The sequence below is a fragment of the Cotesia typhae genome, unplaced genomic scaffold, assembly GCF_013202065.1.
Source record: "Cotesia typhae breed Kobodo isofemale line unplaced genomic scaffold, CoteBio_Ctyphae contig_5, whole genome shotgun sequence".
NCBI classification, from domain to species: Eukaryota; Metazoa; Arthropoda; class Insecta; order Hymenoptera; family Braconidae; genus Cotesia; species Cotesia typhae.
Window position 1 is genome coordinate 2299433 of NW_027423757.1, and position 15052 is coordinate 2314484.

The window sequence follows — 15052 nt, forward strand, 5'->3', positions numbered from 1 at the left end:
TAAACACATGTATAAAGGTTTTGTATATATTGCTTGTACATATTATTTATTGTCATTTTATTATTAATATTATTATTATTATTATTATTATTGTTATTACTATGGTATCTCAAGTTGTAGGGTGTGTCTAAGTCGCGAGATTATAATAACCTATTTTTATTACCTTTATCTTTAATTACTAATGTTTAATAAAAATAACATCTTATTTTATTTGAATTATTTTGATTGTCGAATAAACCCCAGTCCTATAGTAATAAAAGCATGGCTATGATATATTTTAAGATTAAAATTAGTAAAGTTAGCTGTAGTTGTGTGATCCTCCAAACGAACTCTGGGTCCGGCGAGCTATCCAACCGGAGGAAACTTCAATAAATATTCGGAGTGAGGCCTTCCAGCCTTCCGCAACGTTACACCTTGTCACACTAATGCCCATTGTTTTCAAAAGAAATTTTTCTCTCAGTTTATTTTGAAGATAAAACCTAGATTTTAATAAGCTGCTTTATCTGAGAATTATTAAGTTCTATGAAAATTAAAACAAATAATATTTTATCTAAATGTTACACTAAATACTAAAAAAAAAATTTTTAACTGATGTACAGTATTTTTAAGACATCCAGTAGCCACCTTGATGTTGGAAAAAAAAAATGTTAGTTCATATTCAGAAGGTTTAGAAAAAATAACAACAGTAGTATTTTTTTTATATAACATCATTTATTAAAGGATAAAATAAATGATAAATAACATATCGCTTTATGAAACTATAACATTTTTTAGTATTCATAATTTGTTACAAGTTAAAATAAATCACATCATGCGACCCTCCTAATGTTATTACAAAATCTCTAAATTCGAATCTCTATTTATCACGACAACTTATTCTATTACCTAGTTAACAAATAAAGGAGCAAAGAAGCGACAAATAATATTATCGATGAATATATTTATCAAAACTGACCAACTCCCACATCAAATCAAGCCTCGAAAACTTGTGACAGTTTTTGTATTGACTTAATTAGGCTCTGACCGCGAGCTTAATAAACTCAATAAAACTGTTAATGACACAATATATATTTGACGTTGAGAGTTTAATCAATTTCAATTTTTCAAAATAATAGTTACAGTTAAAATAATTGAAATTCAATGACATTAAAGAAAATTATTTGAGATTCGAATCGAAGATCCATGTTTATTAAATTTAAATCTCTTTATCATTACTTTATATATCAATATTAGAAGGGCTAGTTCAAATCACGTCAATTTATCACACAGTTATTTCTTTAGTATGTGACGTACATTAATTACAATAAATGTTTTATTACTTAAAGAAAATAATTTAGATAAAAATAAAATATTACTCTGACTCTCCGTAATAATATTAAGTTTACTTTTTCTTTTAATTTGTTCTGCCTTCACAGATTTCATGATATTCAAAGGCATCGCTTCATTGTAATGAATAAAAAAAAAAAAAAAAAAAAAAAAAAAAATCTTCACTCTTTGAATATAATTTTTTAAAGTTTTTTTTTTTAAACTTTGAAATTGAAAATTTACAATTTTTTCGACTAAACCATCATCAACCTTTCACTTTATTTTTAAATCATCACTCTGACTTATTTTTTTCAGTTGCTCCATGCACACTGTTGTGCTTTATTTATGTTTCTCACTTCTTCGGTCTTTATATTAACTAAAAAAGTTAATACAATAATAAATTTTTTAAATAATTATTTCGAATAAATATATAAATTTGGATGGACCCCTTCAAAAAATGAACGCAATCCTCTTTAATTATTATTTTATACTTTTCAATAACCACAGACGTATTGGTATATTAATTCGTCTTATTTATTTTATTTATATCATATATATTTTTTTAATGTATATTATATCGTCATTAGTTACACTAAGCAAAATAATATATCAATGTATTTTATTCGCTCCTGAAATATTTCATTCATCTTTACTTTTAACATCCGTAAGAGTTATTATAATATTTATTACACTTATTATTAATTACAAATAATAGTGATTTATTCTTTAAATTTTATTATTTTGACATCTTTAATTTAACGACTTATTACTTAAATTATTTTATCAATACGCATTAATCATCATTCTTTTCCGATCACGTCTTTGTATTTATTTTTTTCTACAACGGAAAGAAGCATGCATTACATGCTTTCTATATTTAATAATAATAGTAATAATAATTAAAAGAGAAAGTCTACAAATGTAAGAAATCAGTGTTTCAATAACTGTTTTTTAATGATTCAGTCCCTCTAAGAGATCATTTCACGAAGTTTTATGGTATCACTTATTTATAGTTTTTTTTTTTCTTTTAAATAATAATTCTTTGAAGTGCAACCATACATCGACGTACTCATGTTCATAATTCTTATATTATAAATACGTCCTGCGAATTCTCCGCAGGATCTCGACAAACTGCCAATAAGGGACTGCTTTGTACCAAAAAAAAAAATCACTTAAATAAAAAATGATATTATCAATATTAATTAATATTAGTATAATTGAAAAAATAATTATAATAATCCTGAATATAATATTGATTGAAGTTCTAAATGAAAAAGTAAAATCTATATGATGTGTAATATGATTTAAAACACATTAAAATGTAAATAAAAAGAAATAATGAGTTAAAGATAAAAATTAAAAATTAAATTAAAGTCCTAATAATTATACAGATTGAATGATAGTATTTTTCAGAAAAAAAAAAATGCTGATCTTTAGACCGCTTTATTTATATCTTACTAAATCATATAAATTCAATTAATCAATTTTATGAATCAAAAAAGTAATATTATGTAATGGTTTTATATTCTCTCTTTTTTTTGTAATTAAATATTTGATATCACTGAACTATTTTATTCTTTTAAAATTGAATAGAATAAAAATTAAAAGAGAGAATAACTATTCTAAGATATCTGGGTTTATTTTTGTTTTGTCAATACTGTTTTTTTTCATAAGTTTCTTTGATAATTTTTCGTATGTTGTATGTCATATTCGAGATTATTCGAATTCAAAAATAAGAAAACAAATGACATTGTTTAAATAGCCGTCGTAAATATAATTTACGAATAGCATTTGAAAATGTTAATCCATAAGTATTTCTGATATGTCAATGTAAAATGTGACGAACTTTTAATAATTAATTCATATAACTATATAACAATCTACAAAAAGTTGTATTTTTTTTTTATTTAATTTGTTATATAGTTTTCTTTTTCTAAATAACTAACAAAACTCACTAAATTGCAACATTTTTTGTCACATTGTTATTTGTTCCACGGGTTTGTCACATTTCTTTATTTCATTATTATTATCATATAATTATTACCAAATTGGAAACACTCAAGATTTAAGAGATCACTAATAATACGGAAATCTGTCAAAACATTGAAAATTTTTCCAAGTATACGTAAAGAACAAGATGACACTGGATATCATCCCAGATTATACTCAGTGATATCTGTAGTGAAAAAAAATTTTAGATAGTAGCTAGAAAAATCCAGATTATAAGGCGTGATATCTGGATTATACTCATTATAATCTGGATTATACTCATTGTAATCTGGATAGTACCAGCTATTATCTGAAATTTTTTTCACTCAGTATAATCTGGGATGATATCCAGTGTCATCTTGTTCTTTACGTGTACTTGTAATCAATCATCTTTTTATATGTAATAGTTTATTCTATAAAAAGAAAATTAATTATTTTTAATAATCTTTGATTGTAGCTAATTATTAATAAATAAATAAATAAATGTTTATTTTAATATCTGACGATTAAGATAAGACATTTTTATGGAGGCGTTCCATATTTAATTAGGTTAATTAATTCAAAAGATTCAGAGCGCAAAAAATTTCCGTTTTTGACAGGTCTTCATATAAATAGTGAATACTCATTTAATTGATTGAAGTACAGAAGACTGCATGTAATCTCGAGCATTGTTTATTTCTCGAATATTGTGAGTGCTTTGTGACGCGTGTTAGATATATTATATATTTAATTTAATTAACTAGATGATAGTTTAAAGTAATAATTTATTAATGACGTTTATTTAAAATGTCAAATATTGGTCTTTTGATAATAGATTATTTTGCTCCCAAACTTTTGTTATAAGTAGTTAGTAATTTTTAAAGCAATTGTATTATTTATTATTCACGTGCTGTATTTCACACGTTACAAATATATCAAGTGAATTTGTAATTTATGTTATAATTCAATCGTCAGTCATCTCAGGTTCTTTCGAATTTTTTTACTTTCTTAGTCTGCATTCAATTTGTTTTAATTTTTCTATCAAAGGCATAGATATTCGTTTAACTGCTATGTAATTTATGTCTGCTTTTAAGTTACAATTTTATGGGTTTTTCGGTGGTTTTATTAATCACAGTATACTTAGATTATTTAATGTTTTCAGATTTAGTAAGTAGATTTTTAAAATTAACAGATTGCTATATTTTTTCATAATCCATCAAATTTTGTGTTACTATGAATGATTAAATTTATAAACGATAATAATAGTAATAATAATTGATTAATTTAGCTTCTTAAATTATTAATGTCACTGTTCAACGTTTGTTTATGAAAACAAAAGTTTAAAAACGAAACTAAGATTTATAATTGTGCATTTTTTAAAAATGCGATAGATACTTATAAGATTTATTATTTATTATATAATTTTTGTTTTTTAGAATTGATAAAATTTTTATTGTGACATAAAAAATATTCATCGTAAAATAGTTTATATACATGTTAAATTTATTATAAGAAAAAAAAAACCGCGTATTTACAATGAACAAATTGATTAATCAAAAATTTTTTTTTTAATTATTATAATAAATCACGACAAGAACAATTCAATAAAATTCTAATAGGAACACGCTAAAAATATAATAATACATATTTTTTGTTATTTACAAACTTTTTGAAGCCCTATTGTTCTTTGAAAAGGGTTAAACATTTTTTTTTATCTCATCAATATATAGTTGAATACAAAATTGATTCTGTATCTTTTTTTATTCAGTCAATTCTGCCTTTCATAAAATAACGAATTTTTCCAATGACTATTCTTGAATAATTTAAGGCAAATTAAGACATTATTAATTGTAAAAAATAAAAAAATAATTTTTAAAAAACATCACGTGTTTAGAGGAATTTATTATTCCAAAAAATTGGAAAAAATCTATAAATTGTTGAATTAAAATAAATACCTGGTAATGACTGATATAAAGATTTTTATAATAAATCCAAGTGTATAAAGTTAAGTTATTGAAATATATTATTGCCCGTAGTGTTTCAATAATAATCATTGTTAGAAAGTCGTATTTGTTTCGTCGAAAAATATCAAAAACAAATAAAGGTTTTTACAATCGCGTCTAAATAGTGCAATAGCTTCTATTAAATTAATTATAGTGATTGTTTTTTTATCATAAAATATGATCGTCAGAGCTCGGGTTTTATAAAGTATCGAAGCTTATGGCGATAATACATTAAAGTAATCCAACTGACCAGTTTTCAGGTAAATACAAAACTTGACATGTCAATTAGGTCATATGCTGCATAATTGCACGCAGTGCATATAATAATTCTGCTTGCATACGAGCTTCAAGAATCATCAAATTCACATGAACCTAGAAAGAAAAAAAAATTTAAATAACGTAAGTTATTCTAATAATGATAAAAATTAAAATTTTTAATAATAATAATAATAGATTTAATGACGTTAAATTTTAATGATAATAAAACTCTTTTTTATGACAAAAAATACGTAAAATTAAAACGTACATTATCAAAATTTTTAATTATTACATTAAAAGGTATAAATAAATATTAAAATAGAAATAATAAATAAATAAATAAGATTAAGCTAACCTTTTCACTATGTTTAAATTCTTTCATAACTCTGTCATAATCTCTCTTAGTAACACGTTCAGGGTAACAAACTGCGTTTTTAATAAAAGTCTTCAGACTGCGTTCTAGAAGCTGATTTACAGCATTATAATCATAGTCATCGTGTCGTATACCAAACATACATTGAATGTAATTCCAAATAGCTCGTCTAAAGTGTGAAGTATCGACTTTGTCGTGAGTGCCCATTGTGTAATAAGTAAGAGTAGAAGCTGTTTTGAATTTTTCATCTAAGAGCCCCCCAACTTCATTATAGAGACGACTCACTAGAGAAAAACCGTGAACATCCCATGAATAATCTTGGGTACGAAAGGTCGGTATGTCGTTAACTTGACCTCGCTGAAATAATTTAGTTTTTTAATTATTTATTTTTGACAAAAAAAAAGATTATCGTAACAGTAATGATCATTATCGAACAATACAATAAATTTACAAGAAAAAAATATCGTGAATCGTTATTCACAGATTAAATAATTAGCAAAAAAAATTAATGGACTAATTAAAATTTGAAAGAGTACTTTACTTCAAAAATAAAATTTGTTGTACAGATATTCTGGCGGTGAGTCAAAGATTACAGAAACAAGAGAATTGAGTAATTTAATTTTCGAAACTGATTTTTATCGATTCAAGTTTAGTTTATCTGCTTAATTAATAAAACATTCAAACGCGTGTTCTTTTATAATTAAATATAAAAATAACAAAGTTTTAATGATACTTTAAAGATAATAATTATTAATATGATAAAAAGTAATTAAAGTTTTTTGGGAAACTAAATCGGTCAGTTAAAATCGCAAAATTGTGAAAAAAAGTATTCTGAAGAAAGGTGAGAGAAAAAGCGATAATAACGCGAATATCGTATTAACTTTTCAGTAGAGATATTTTATTAGTAAAAAAAAAAATTTGACTTGAAAGTTTACCTTGGCAAAGTCTTGGTATATATACTCAGGTTCTCTAACAAAAGGTTCAATGTCAGAATTGATAGGTGGACTTGATCTTTCTTGAGCTGGTTCTAACTCAGCAGACTGCGTTTCGACAGATTTAAATCTTTTAGACAGTTCCTCTTGTGGAAGTGTGGATATTGAGTTTTCTGACAAATATTTCATTCGTTCCATTAACGTTACAACTCCAACTTCTTGTTCCCCAACTATAGTCGGTGACGACGGTGGTGAATGCACTTTATCTGATTTTACAAAAACACATTTATTTTAAATAAAATTTGTAAAAAGTACCTTCAAAAAAGTGAAAGAAAAAAAAAACAAAGTTTCTTACCAGTCGTGCTTCCACTACTAGAAATCTTTTTTGGACTTTTTACCACATTTTCTTTGGCAGGTGATACATTATTACTATTGGCTTGAATGTTTTCCTTGCCTTGATAGTTACCAACTAAATCAAGTTCCTCGTTGATTCCGCAAGAAAATACGAAAGACGATAACGAATGAAAGTGAGCCAGTAAAACTATTGCATGAACGAGTTCAGAAAGAGACCAACTGTCATCGCCTTTAGTCATTTTCTGAAACAAAAAAATTTATATACAAATTATTTAATTATTTATTAATATTATTTTAATTTTACAAGCAAATTTATTACTTATATTACCTCTATGTGAGCTTTAGTTAACAGCCAGGGCCTATGCGCAAGAATTTTATTAATTTCATAAAGATTTTGCAGTTTTTGTGGAATAAATCTTAATCCTTGTAACCAAGTGGGGTCACCGCCTTGAAGAAGAAATTCTGCTTTTTGTAAATTTATTAAATAACTGCATTGATGTCTACCAGCAGCCTGAAACAAATTAAAAAATTTTAAGAATTATTTAATTCTAAAATTTGTTAACAAAAACATGTATTTGTTCTCAGTCTTTCTTTTTTTTTTTACTGTTTTGAAAATTAAATTTAAAAAAATGATTGATAATTTTTTTTTCTTATAATAAATATATCTGCAAATAATTTATTAGTTGAATAAAAAAAGTTTTAATTTGATAAAATAATAAAAACTAGTTGATAAGTCCTAAGAATTAAAGGCATTAATTTATTTCTGAAACTTTATTGAACTATTGCACTTTCTTTCTAATGATTAATATTTATAAACTAGGGAAAGTTAATCAATTATATACTGTTAGTCAGAATTAGATCAAACAATTTCAGATAAAAGTGATAAATTAACTTCATAGCTTCTTAAAACACTAAATGGATAAATAAGGAATATTTTTTTGACCGAAATACATACAAATGTTGGTATATACAAATGCTATCGTTAATTTTTCATCGAATAATAAAAAAAGTAAAGATGATTTTTAGAAAAAAATCCATGTATTGAAAATTAATAATGTATTGATAAACTTTGACATGTTCTAATGTAACGATCATTCAAACAGAGCAAGTCATAGAGCAGACTTTTATCGCCATAAAAAAATATGATATAGATGTATTGTAAACAGTCACTATAAACAATAAAATAGATCTATTAAGTATGTTAGTAGTTTTTAATAAAATGTTTATTATAAATAGATGATACGCGTGTATTGATTATATAATTTGTTTTTCTTAGAACTCTCTCCAACGATGCCACGACTATTATTAAAACGTTTCATTATACCAATTACAGTTTGACCTTGCGAACCTATTGATTTACTTTTAATTTTTCTTTATTGTAACAGTTGATTAATTTTTATATTTGTTGTCATCATTATTTTTATCTATTCATTTGCTTGTTTATTGATATCAATTTAGTAAAGGTACGAATAAACAGTCGAAAAATGTGTATTAAATTTAACACTATCAGTGTGTGGTTAAACAGTTACTTAAGTAATCTGTTTAATTTTTAACACGTTAATATTTATTTATTAAAATTAAGCAATGAAAATTTTCGTTGAGATTAGTTGGGTTCGATTTCAAATCTTTTCCGCCTGAGGGTCTAATTTCTGTTTTCTACACAGAAAAAAAAATTAATTTGAATCAAGAGAAAAATTCTTAAACCAAGAAAATAATTTTGAAGAGTTTAATTGTCTTCAATCAAAATGAAAAATTCTTAAATTAAATAAAACTTACTTGAACTAAGAAAAATTTCTTAGTTTAAGCATTTTTCTACTCTAATCAAGAAGATGAAATTCTTCAAAATTATTTACTTGATTCAAGTAAATTTTTTTTTCTGTAAAGTCGCTGAATTTTAATTATGTAAGTCGTCCATTGAAATTTTTATACACAAAAACAAAAAATTAAAACGGTAAAGAAACAGAAAAAAAAATACTTTACCATTATAGCGATTAAATGACGATAGACAAAGGGGAGTGGACCATCACCTCGTAAAATAAATTGTTGAGTTTTAAGAAAGTTATCTAGGTACGAAGGATGCGATGACATCACTCGTGAGATGTGGTCTACTCGTGTAGTTTGTAAAAAGGTTTCCACAAAGTACCCGTGAGTCTGTAACACATAAAAAGTAAATAATTATTATTTTTATTTTAAAATTAGTCGTCAAATTTGTTTTGCAATTTAATTTTTAAGTTATAAATTTACTTCCTACGTTAACATTTCATCTGTTGCGATACTGGCATAATGGATCATAAGAACCTGTTTTATTTAGAGGTCAACGAGAATCAAATGTGTAAATAAGTTATGCAGTTTTTGAAGTCATTATCCTACATTAAATCTCTCAAGTTTAATAAAATTGAAAGATGAATGATTAAAAAAAAAAAAAAAAATTACACATGCTAATCGAAGTTCGTTGGTCTTTGGATATTCTCAAGGTTATAGGTATCAATCTTTATTATTGTTACGTCATGTTTACAATAATTATTTTCTTCAACATGTAGATACGTGTCTTTTAGATATACATGTATATATTTGAGAGTTTATAAGAATAATTTAAATATAAAAATAAATTTGCGTGTATAATAAAGTAATAAATTATAATTGAACATTGTGGGGTATTTATACTCATATATCGAAATAAATAAATATAAAAGAATAAATTTGAATAATGCAACAGATAAGAACGATAATACAATTGATACAATTATTCAGAAATAAAATATTGAAAAGTCTTAGAATAAGTTATATTTTTTTTATTTTATATCTGTCACTTTAAAATCTGATTTTAGTTTAGTATTTGAAGGGAATCAATTTTTCTAAATGCAACAATTCTAATTTTAACTTAGATTTTTATGACACCTTAGAAAGATTTATCCTAAAGCGTTAGGGGGCGTGCCGATTACGGAAAATCTTATTTAACCGTATATTTCACCGAACTGGGTCATAAAGTGGTATTTTATTGTACTTTTTGTATTTTACCGAAGAATAATAAAAATAATTTACAAAAGAAAATGATTTTAGTCCATATTCTTAAGGTATTTTTGAATCTTATGAAGATTCTGTTCTTTTTGGAATAAAATTTTTATTTTTTTTCTAAGAATAAACTAAAAAAATGGAATCATTTTATAATAATAAAAAAAGTTAGACGTTGAAAGTCATCTGGTTTTTTTTTTTATTAAATCAATGAAATTATATGCAACGGGTTCACAGAAATTAAATAGTTAATTAATTAATAAAAAAAAAAATAAGATTTCTATTATTAAAAAATAGAGTTAAGAAAAAAAAAACGATGTCAGATGATTTTATTTTATAGAGTTAAAAGTAATGCAGTTGAAACTGTGTCATTATAATTAAATGTCCTTGCATTTGGTCAATGAACTCGAAATGACTTCAATTTATATGTATATAATAAAAATCTTCATACCAAGTAACGTAATATAACGAGAATAAACAACGCGTATTATTTTAATGGTATGTATTTTTATAAATAAAATATAATCTTCGATAAATAATGACAATTGAGTACAGTATCCTAAATTCTTTAATACCCATATTTTAAATCTATTTGTTAATATGTATTAATCTAATAGTTATCATTATCATATCACTGTCATCTTGTAAGTTTGAAAATATCAATTAGGTTTATTAATCCGATTGATAAGAGTGTGAATCATTTTGAATAAATATCTAAAAGTATAATGAAAGAGAACAATGAGTTTTTTTAATTGATCAAAAATACTTGAAATAGAATAAAAGTAATGAGATCAGTTTACAAATAGCAGACACAGGTGTAACGGTAAATAATAAATTTAGCACTTAAATTATTACAAGCTCAATTTATTAAAACGAATTATTGATGGTTCCCTGCAAATAGTATTTTGACACGCTTGTTATCGTTCTCATTTGTTACGGATCATAAATTTAGTCTTGTGTACTCTATTTATTTGATAATATACGCTGTACACCTATCCTATGAATTAATTAATGAGATTAAAAAAAAAACTGAGGATGATTGCAAGCGACGTTTAATAAGGATTAATGAAAAAAGTGATTATTAAATCTAATATGAGTTATTCAGAGATGTAATACACATTGAAAAGTGTTTTTGAGCATTATTAAGTCATAAATGATCAACGTTAACGCGAGATAAGAGTCTATTTGCTGTAAATACATCGAACAAACAAGTCCATAAATTTTAATATAATTTTATATCTTTAATATAATCTACACTTATCAAAATATTACAATAACAATTATTAAGAATAATATGAGTGATAAGCTCCGAGTTGAAGTTAAAAATAAATCACCAACAATTCATACACTGTAAAAAATTTGCGGAGTGAACGCGGAGTAAACACGGAGTGAACGCGGAGTGAATGATTTTTAATTGATTCACTCCCAGCGGGAGTGATCTTTACTCCGAGAAGGAGTTAATTTTGATTAATAATAAAATTCACTCCGCATTCACTCCCAAAATAAATGAATTTAGAAATAAATAAATTTTTGTAAAGAAAATATTTTTATAAACCCTTTTTATATTTAATTATTAAAAATTTAATATATTATTTTTAATAATATTTAATTTTAATTATTATTATAATGTTTTTATAATTTTTTTTCATAAATTAATTATAATTAAATAAAATTTTGCTTTCTTAAATAATGATTTTTGTTAGAATTGCACTGTACTTTTTTAACTATTGACGTTGTTAAAGATATACGCTCATCCTGCTGTTACACTCATTAAGAGCTTTCATTTGAGTACCTACATGCATTTTTGATATATTTTTCATAAATACATATATATATAATATATATAAATATATGAAAAATTGATGTGGGTACTCAAATGAAAGGTCTCGATGAGTGTAATGTCGGGGTGAGCTTATATCTTTAAAAATGTTAATAGCTAACGAGATGCAAGGTCATTTCTTAATTATGTATCGAGAGATAGAGTATTTTCGACTGCAGTCTAAATAGTAAATACTTTTATCATAATAAATTGGCTATTGGTGAGAATAATATGAAACTATGAAAAAGCACAACTCCAAGTCAAGACTTTTCCAACGATACCAAATTTAACCATAAAAACCCATTTCATCATATAAATACACTGGCCACAAAATTTTACTTATTCTTTTAATAATATAGATTATTATTATTATTATTATTTGTTGATTTATACTAAATCATTTATAGTAAATTAATTTTGAGATTTTTTTGTAGAACGAAAATTCATCCTTATTTTATTTTTTTTAAAAACTCCGAACGCGGATGTTTTTCGGAGTGAAATCCGGAATCACTCCGCAAACAAAAACTCCGGATTCACTACCTACGCGGAGTGATTAATTACTTCACTCCGGAACTCCGAGTGATGGGAGTGAAATTCACTCCCGATTCACATCGAATTTTTTACAGTGTATATCAGCTTTCTATTTGAATTGAAGTCACTTTTACTTAAACATACGTCTAATCAAAAATTTTAATTGATAATCATTATAGGTTTCAAATAATCTTAACTGATGTTTTCGAAGATTAAAGTAAAAAAAATGGACACACCTCCATTCATAGACAAATCTAACGATCTTAATCGTTAGAATTTTTTTTACATATTATCAGCCAAGAGATTAGAACTTAATATGATGACAACTTATTCTTTGATTAAGTAACGATCCATGGAAAAAAAAGAATGGTATTATATGTAGTTTGGGGCTCATTATCGTATAACATTGTAGCACAGATTAGGCGTAATTCATTATTTATCTATATAAGTACTGACACAAAAAAAGTTTAAGTTTATAGTCCTAATATACATTTTATTTTTCCTCTTAGTAGAAGTTATTCATTTCATCAGATAATTTAAAAAAATGGGTCGGATAAAAGTCATCAGGCCAACATTAATATAGGCTTCATTTAAATTTTCTCTTCATATGTATTATATTTTAAAAGTATAAGACTATTAAATTATACGCATGCTGTTATATGAACATAACAAGAATCTTATGAAAAAAAAAATAAATAAAAACCAAAGATAGAGAATGAGAAAGACAGTCTTTATGAGAACCAGATGTGGGACTTGGTCTTATAATAACGTGTTATAGTTTTCTGTTGGTTTAACTCAGTGGCTAAATTAAACCAAAACATCAACCGCTAATAGTCGTTTAAAGAATGTAATTTCGCATAATTTTTTTAGTCGAGAGGGTATTGCTGAGTGGTGCCAGACCGCGTGAAGATGATATTTTTATTATTACGTCACAAGTAATTGATTTAGAGTGGCTTTAAAAAACAAGTTCGAGCTTTGTAATATTGAATAATAATTTAAATAAATACTATAATATATTAATAACTCAATAGAGATAAAAACAATCTAACCTGGATTTCATTAATTAACATGCATAATAACTTTTTTAACCAGACTGTGACTATGGTTGTTAAGTGATCAAGTTTATAAATGTAAACTCTAACACAGAATAATATACTGTAGATGGAACTGTGGAAAAATAGATAAATATATGCATCAAAGTAAAGACGTTATCAAAAATTAATTTATGATGTTTCCACTTTGGTAAATCGAAAAAACAACATCGGTAAAAATTAAAAAATAATTTTATTGGTGTACGTTTGCAGAGCGAAAATTTTAATAATGGAATGTGCAAATATTATTTTTGATATTTCGTGTGAAAGAATTTTCATTAAATTTTTTTCAATATCTAGTCACTCACAATCATTAATGTTTTGAGTCAATGTTATATTAAGAATCTAACTTAATTAAAGATAAAGAAACAGTAGAATTAATAAAGATTAATTTAATGAAACATTATATTTTCTAAAAAAAGGATCAGCTTATTTTTTTAGTAACTTCAACATTTAACTCTGAAGTTGAATTAAAAAAAAAATTTTTTTTAGTTTAATTTATACAAAAAACTCTTGAATAAAAAAATCACTTTGAAAAATTTCGGGAATAACTTTTAAAGGACTTCGCCGATCGATTTAAAAAACTTATCAGCTTTTAACATCAAAAAACCACGTCGATCGCCGCCGGATAGGTCAAAATCGATTGATTTGTTCGTGAGATATCGGCGGCGGAAGAAAATCAAAAAAAGTGATTTTTTCAAATTACTCTGAAATTTCGAAAAACTAAAAAATGTCACAAGTGAAATTTTAAGCACTTAGTAATGGAATCAGCGAGAAGTTTCAAGGATGGCCTTGAGGATCAACTGATTTCATAATTTTTTTATAGTGTTATGTAATGAGGTTTAGTTGACAACTGAAATATTTTCACATGGAAAACTTCGCTGACTCTTACACCCTTAATAATTTCTATCATTGAACAAACTTATTATTTTATGTAAAAAGCAATGCTTGTACGCCAATTAATTGAACTCGTAAAAATAACATCTACCAATTATCTTTTAAATGAGTACTCATTATCGATTGTTAATGGAATAACAAAATAATTATGACCGATAAACGATAATTGATACTGTTATAATTCAAATCTATTAATATGTGCTCGTAATACTAATTAAAAAATAATATTTCTCTAATCTTTCATGTTATAAATGAATTCTAATCGTTTTATATGTTTCAAAGCGTCACGTTAACATCAACCATAAAAATCGTAAAACTTATTACAACCTCCAAAAAATAAGAAAAAAATAGAATTATTAAATCTATTTTTTTGTCAATTATCAATTTCTAGGTATTTTTATTAAGAAAAAAAATACTCTTATCAACGGTAGTTGTATTTCAACTTACACAGCTCACAAGAAGTAAGCAACGTTTTTTTTTTTTTTTTTTAGAATTGAAGCTCGTACTAT

The 15052-nt window shown here is 25.0% G+C and overlaps 1 protein-coding gene across 3 annotated transcripts in view; it reads right to left on the bottom strand.

Moving 5' to 3' along the window:
- Nucleotides 1–689: 689 nt before the first annotated feature.
- Sesn (Sestrin) overlaps nucleotides 690–15052 on the bottom strand; it is a 105029-nt gene continuing 90666 nt past the window's right edge. For all 3 annotated transcript variants that reach the window (XM_074249191.1, XM_074249192.1, XM_074249193.1), the window contains 6 exons: nucleotides 9174–9344; nucleotides 7522–7704; nucleotides 7195–7435; nucleotides 6843–7105; nucleotides 5890–6264; nucleotides 690–5648 (listed from right to left, as the gene is read on the bottom strand). In XM_074249191.1, the coding sequence (XP_074105292.1) occupies nucleotides 5562–5648; nucleotides 5890–6264; nucleotides 6843–7105; nucleotides 7195–7435; nucleotides 7522–7704; nucleotides 9174–9344 (1320 nt within the window). In that variant the 3' untranslated portion in view covers nucleotides 690–5561. The remainder of the gene's footprint in view (nucleotides 5649–5889; nucleotides 6265–6842; nucleotides 7106–7194; nucleotides 7436–7521; nucleotides 7705–9173; nucleotides 9345–15052) is intronic.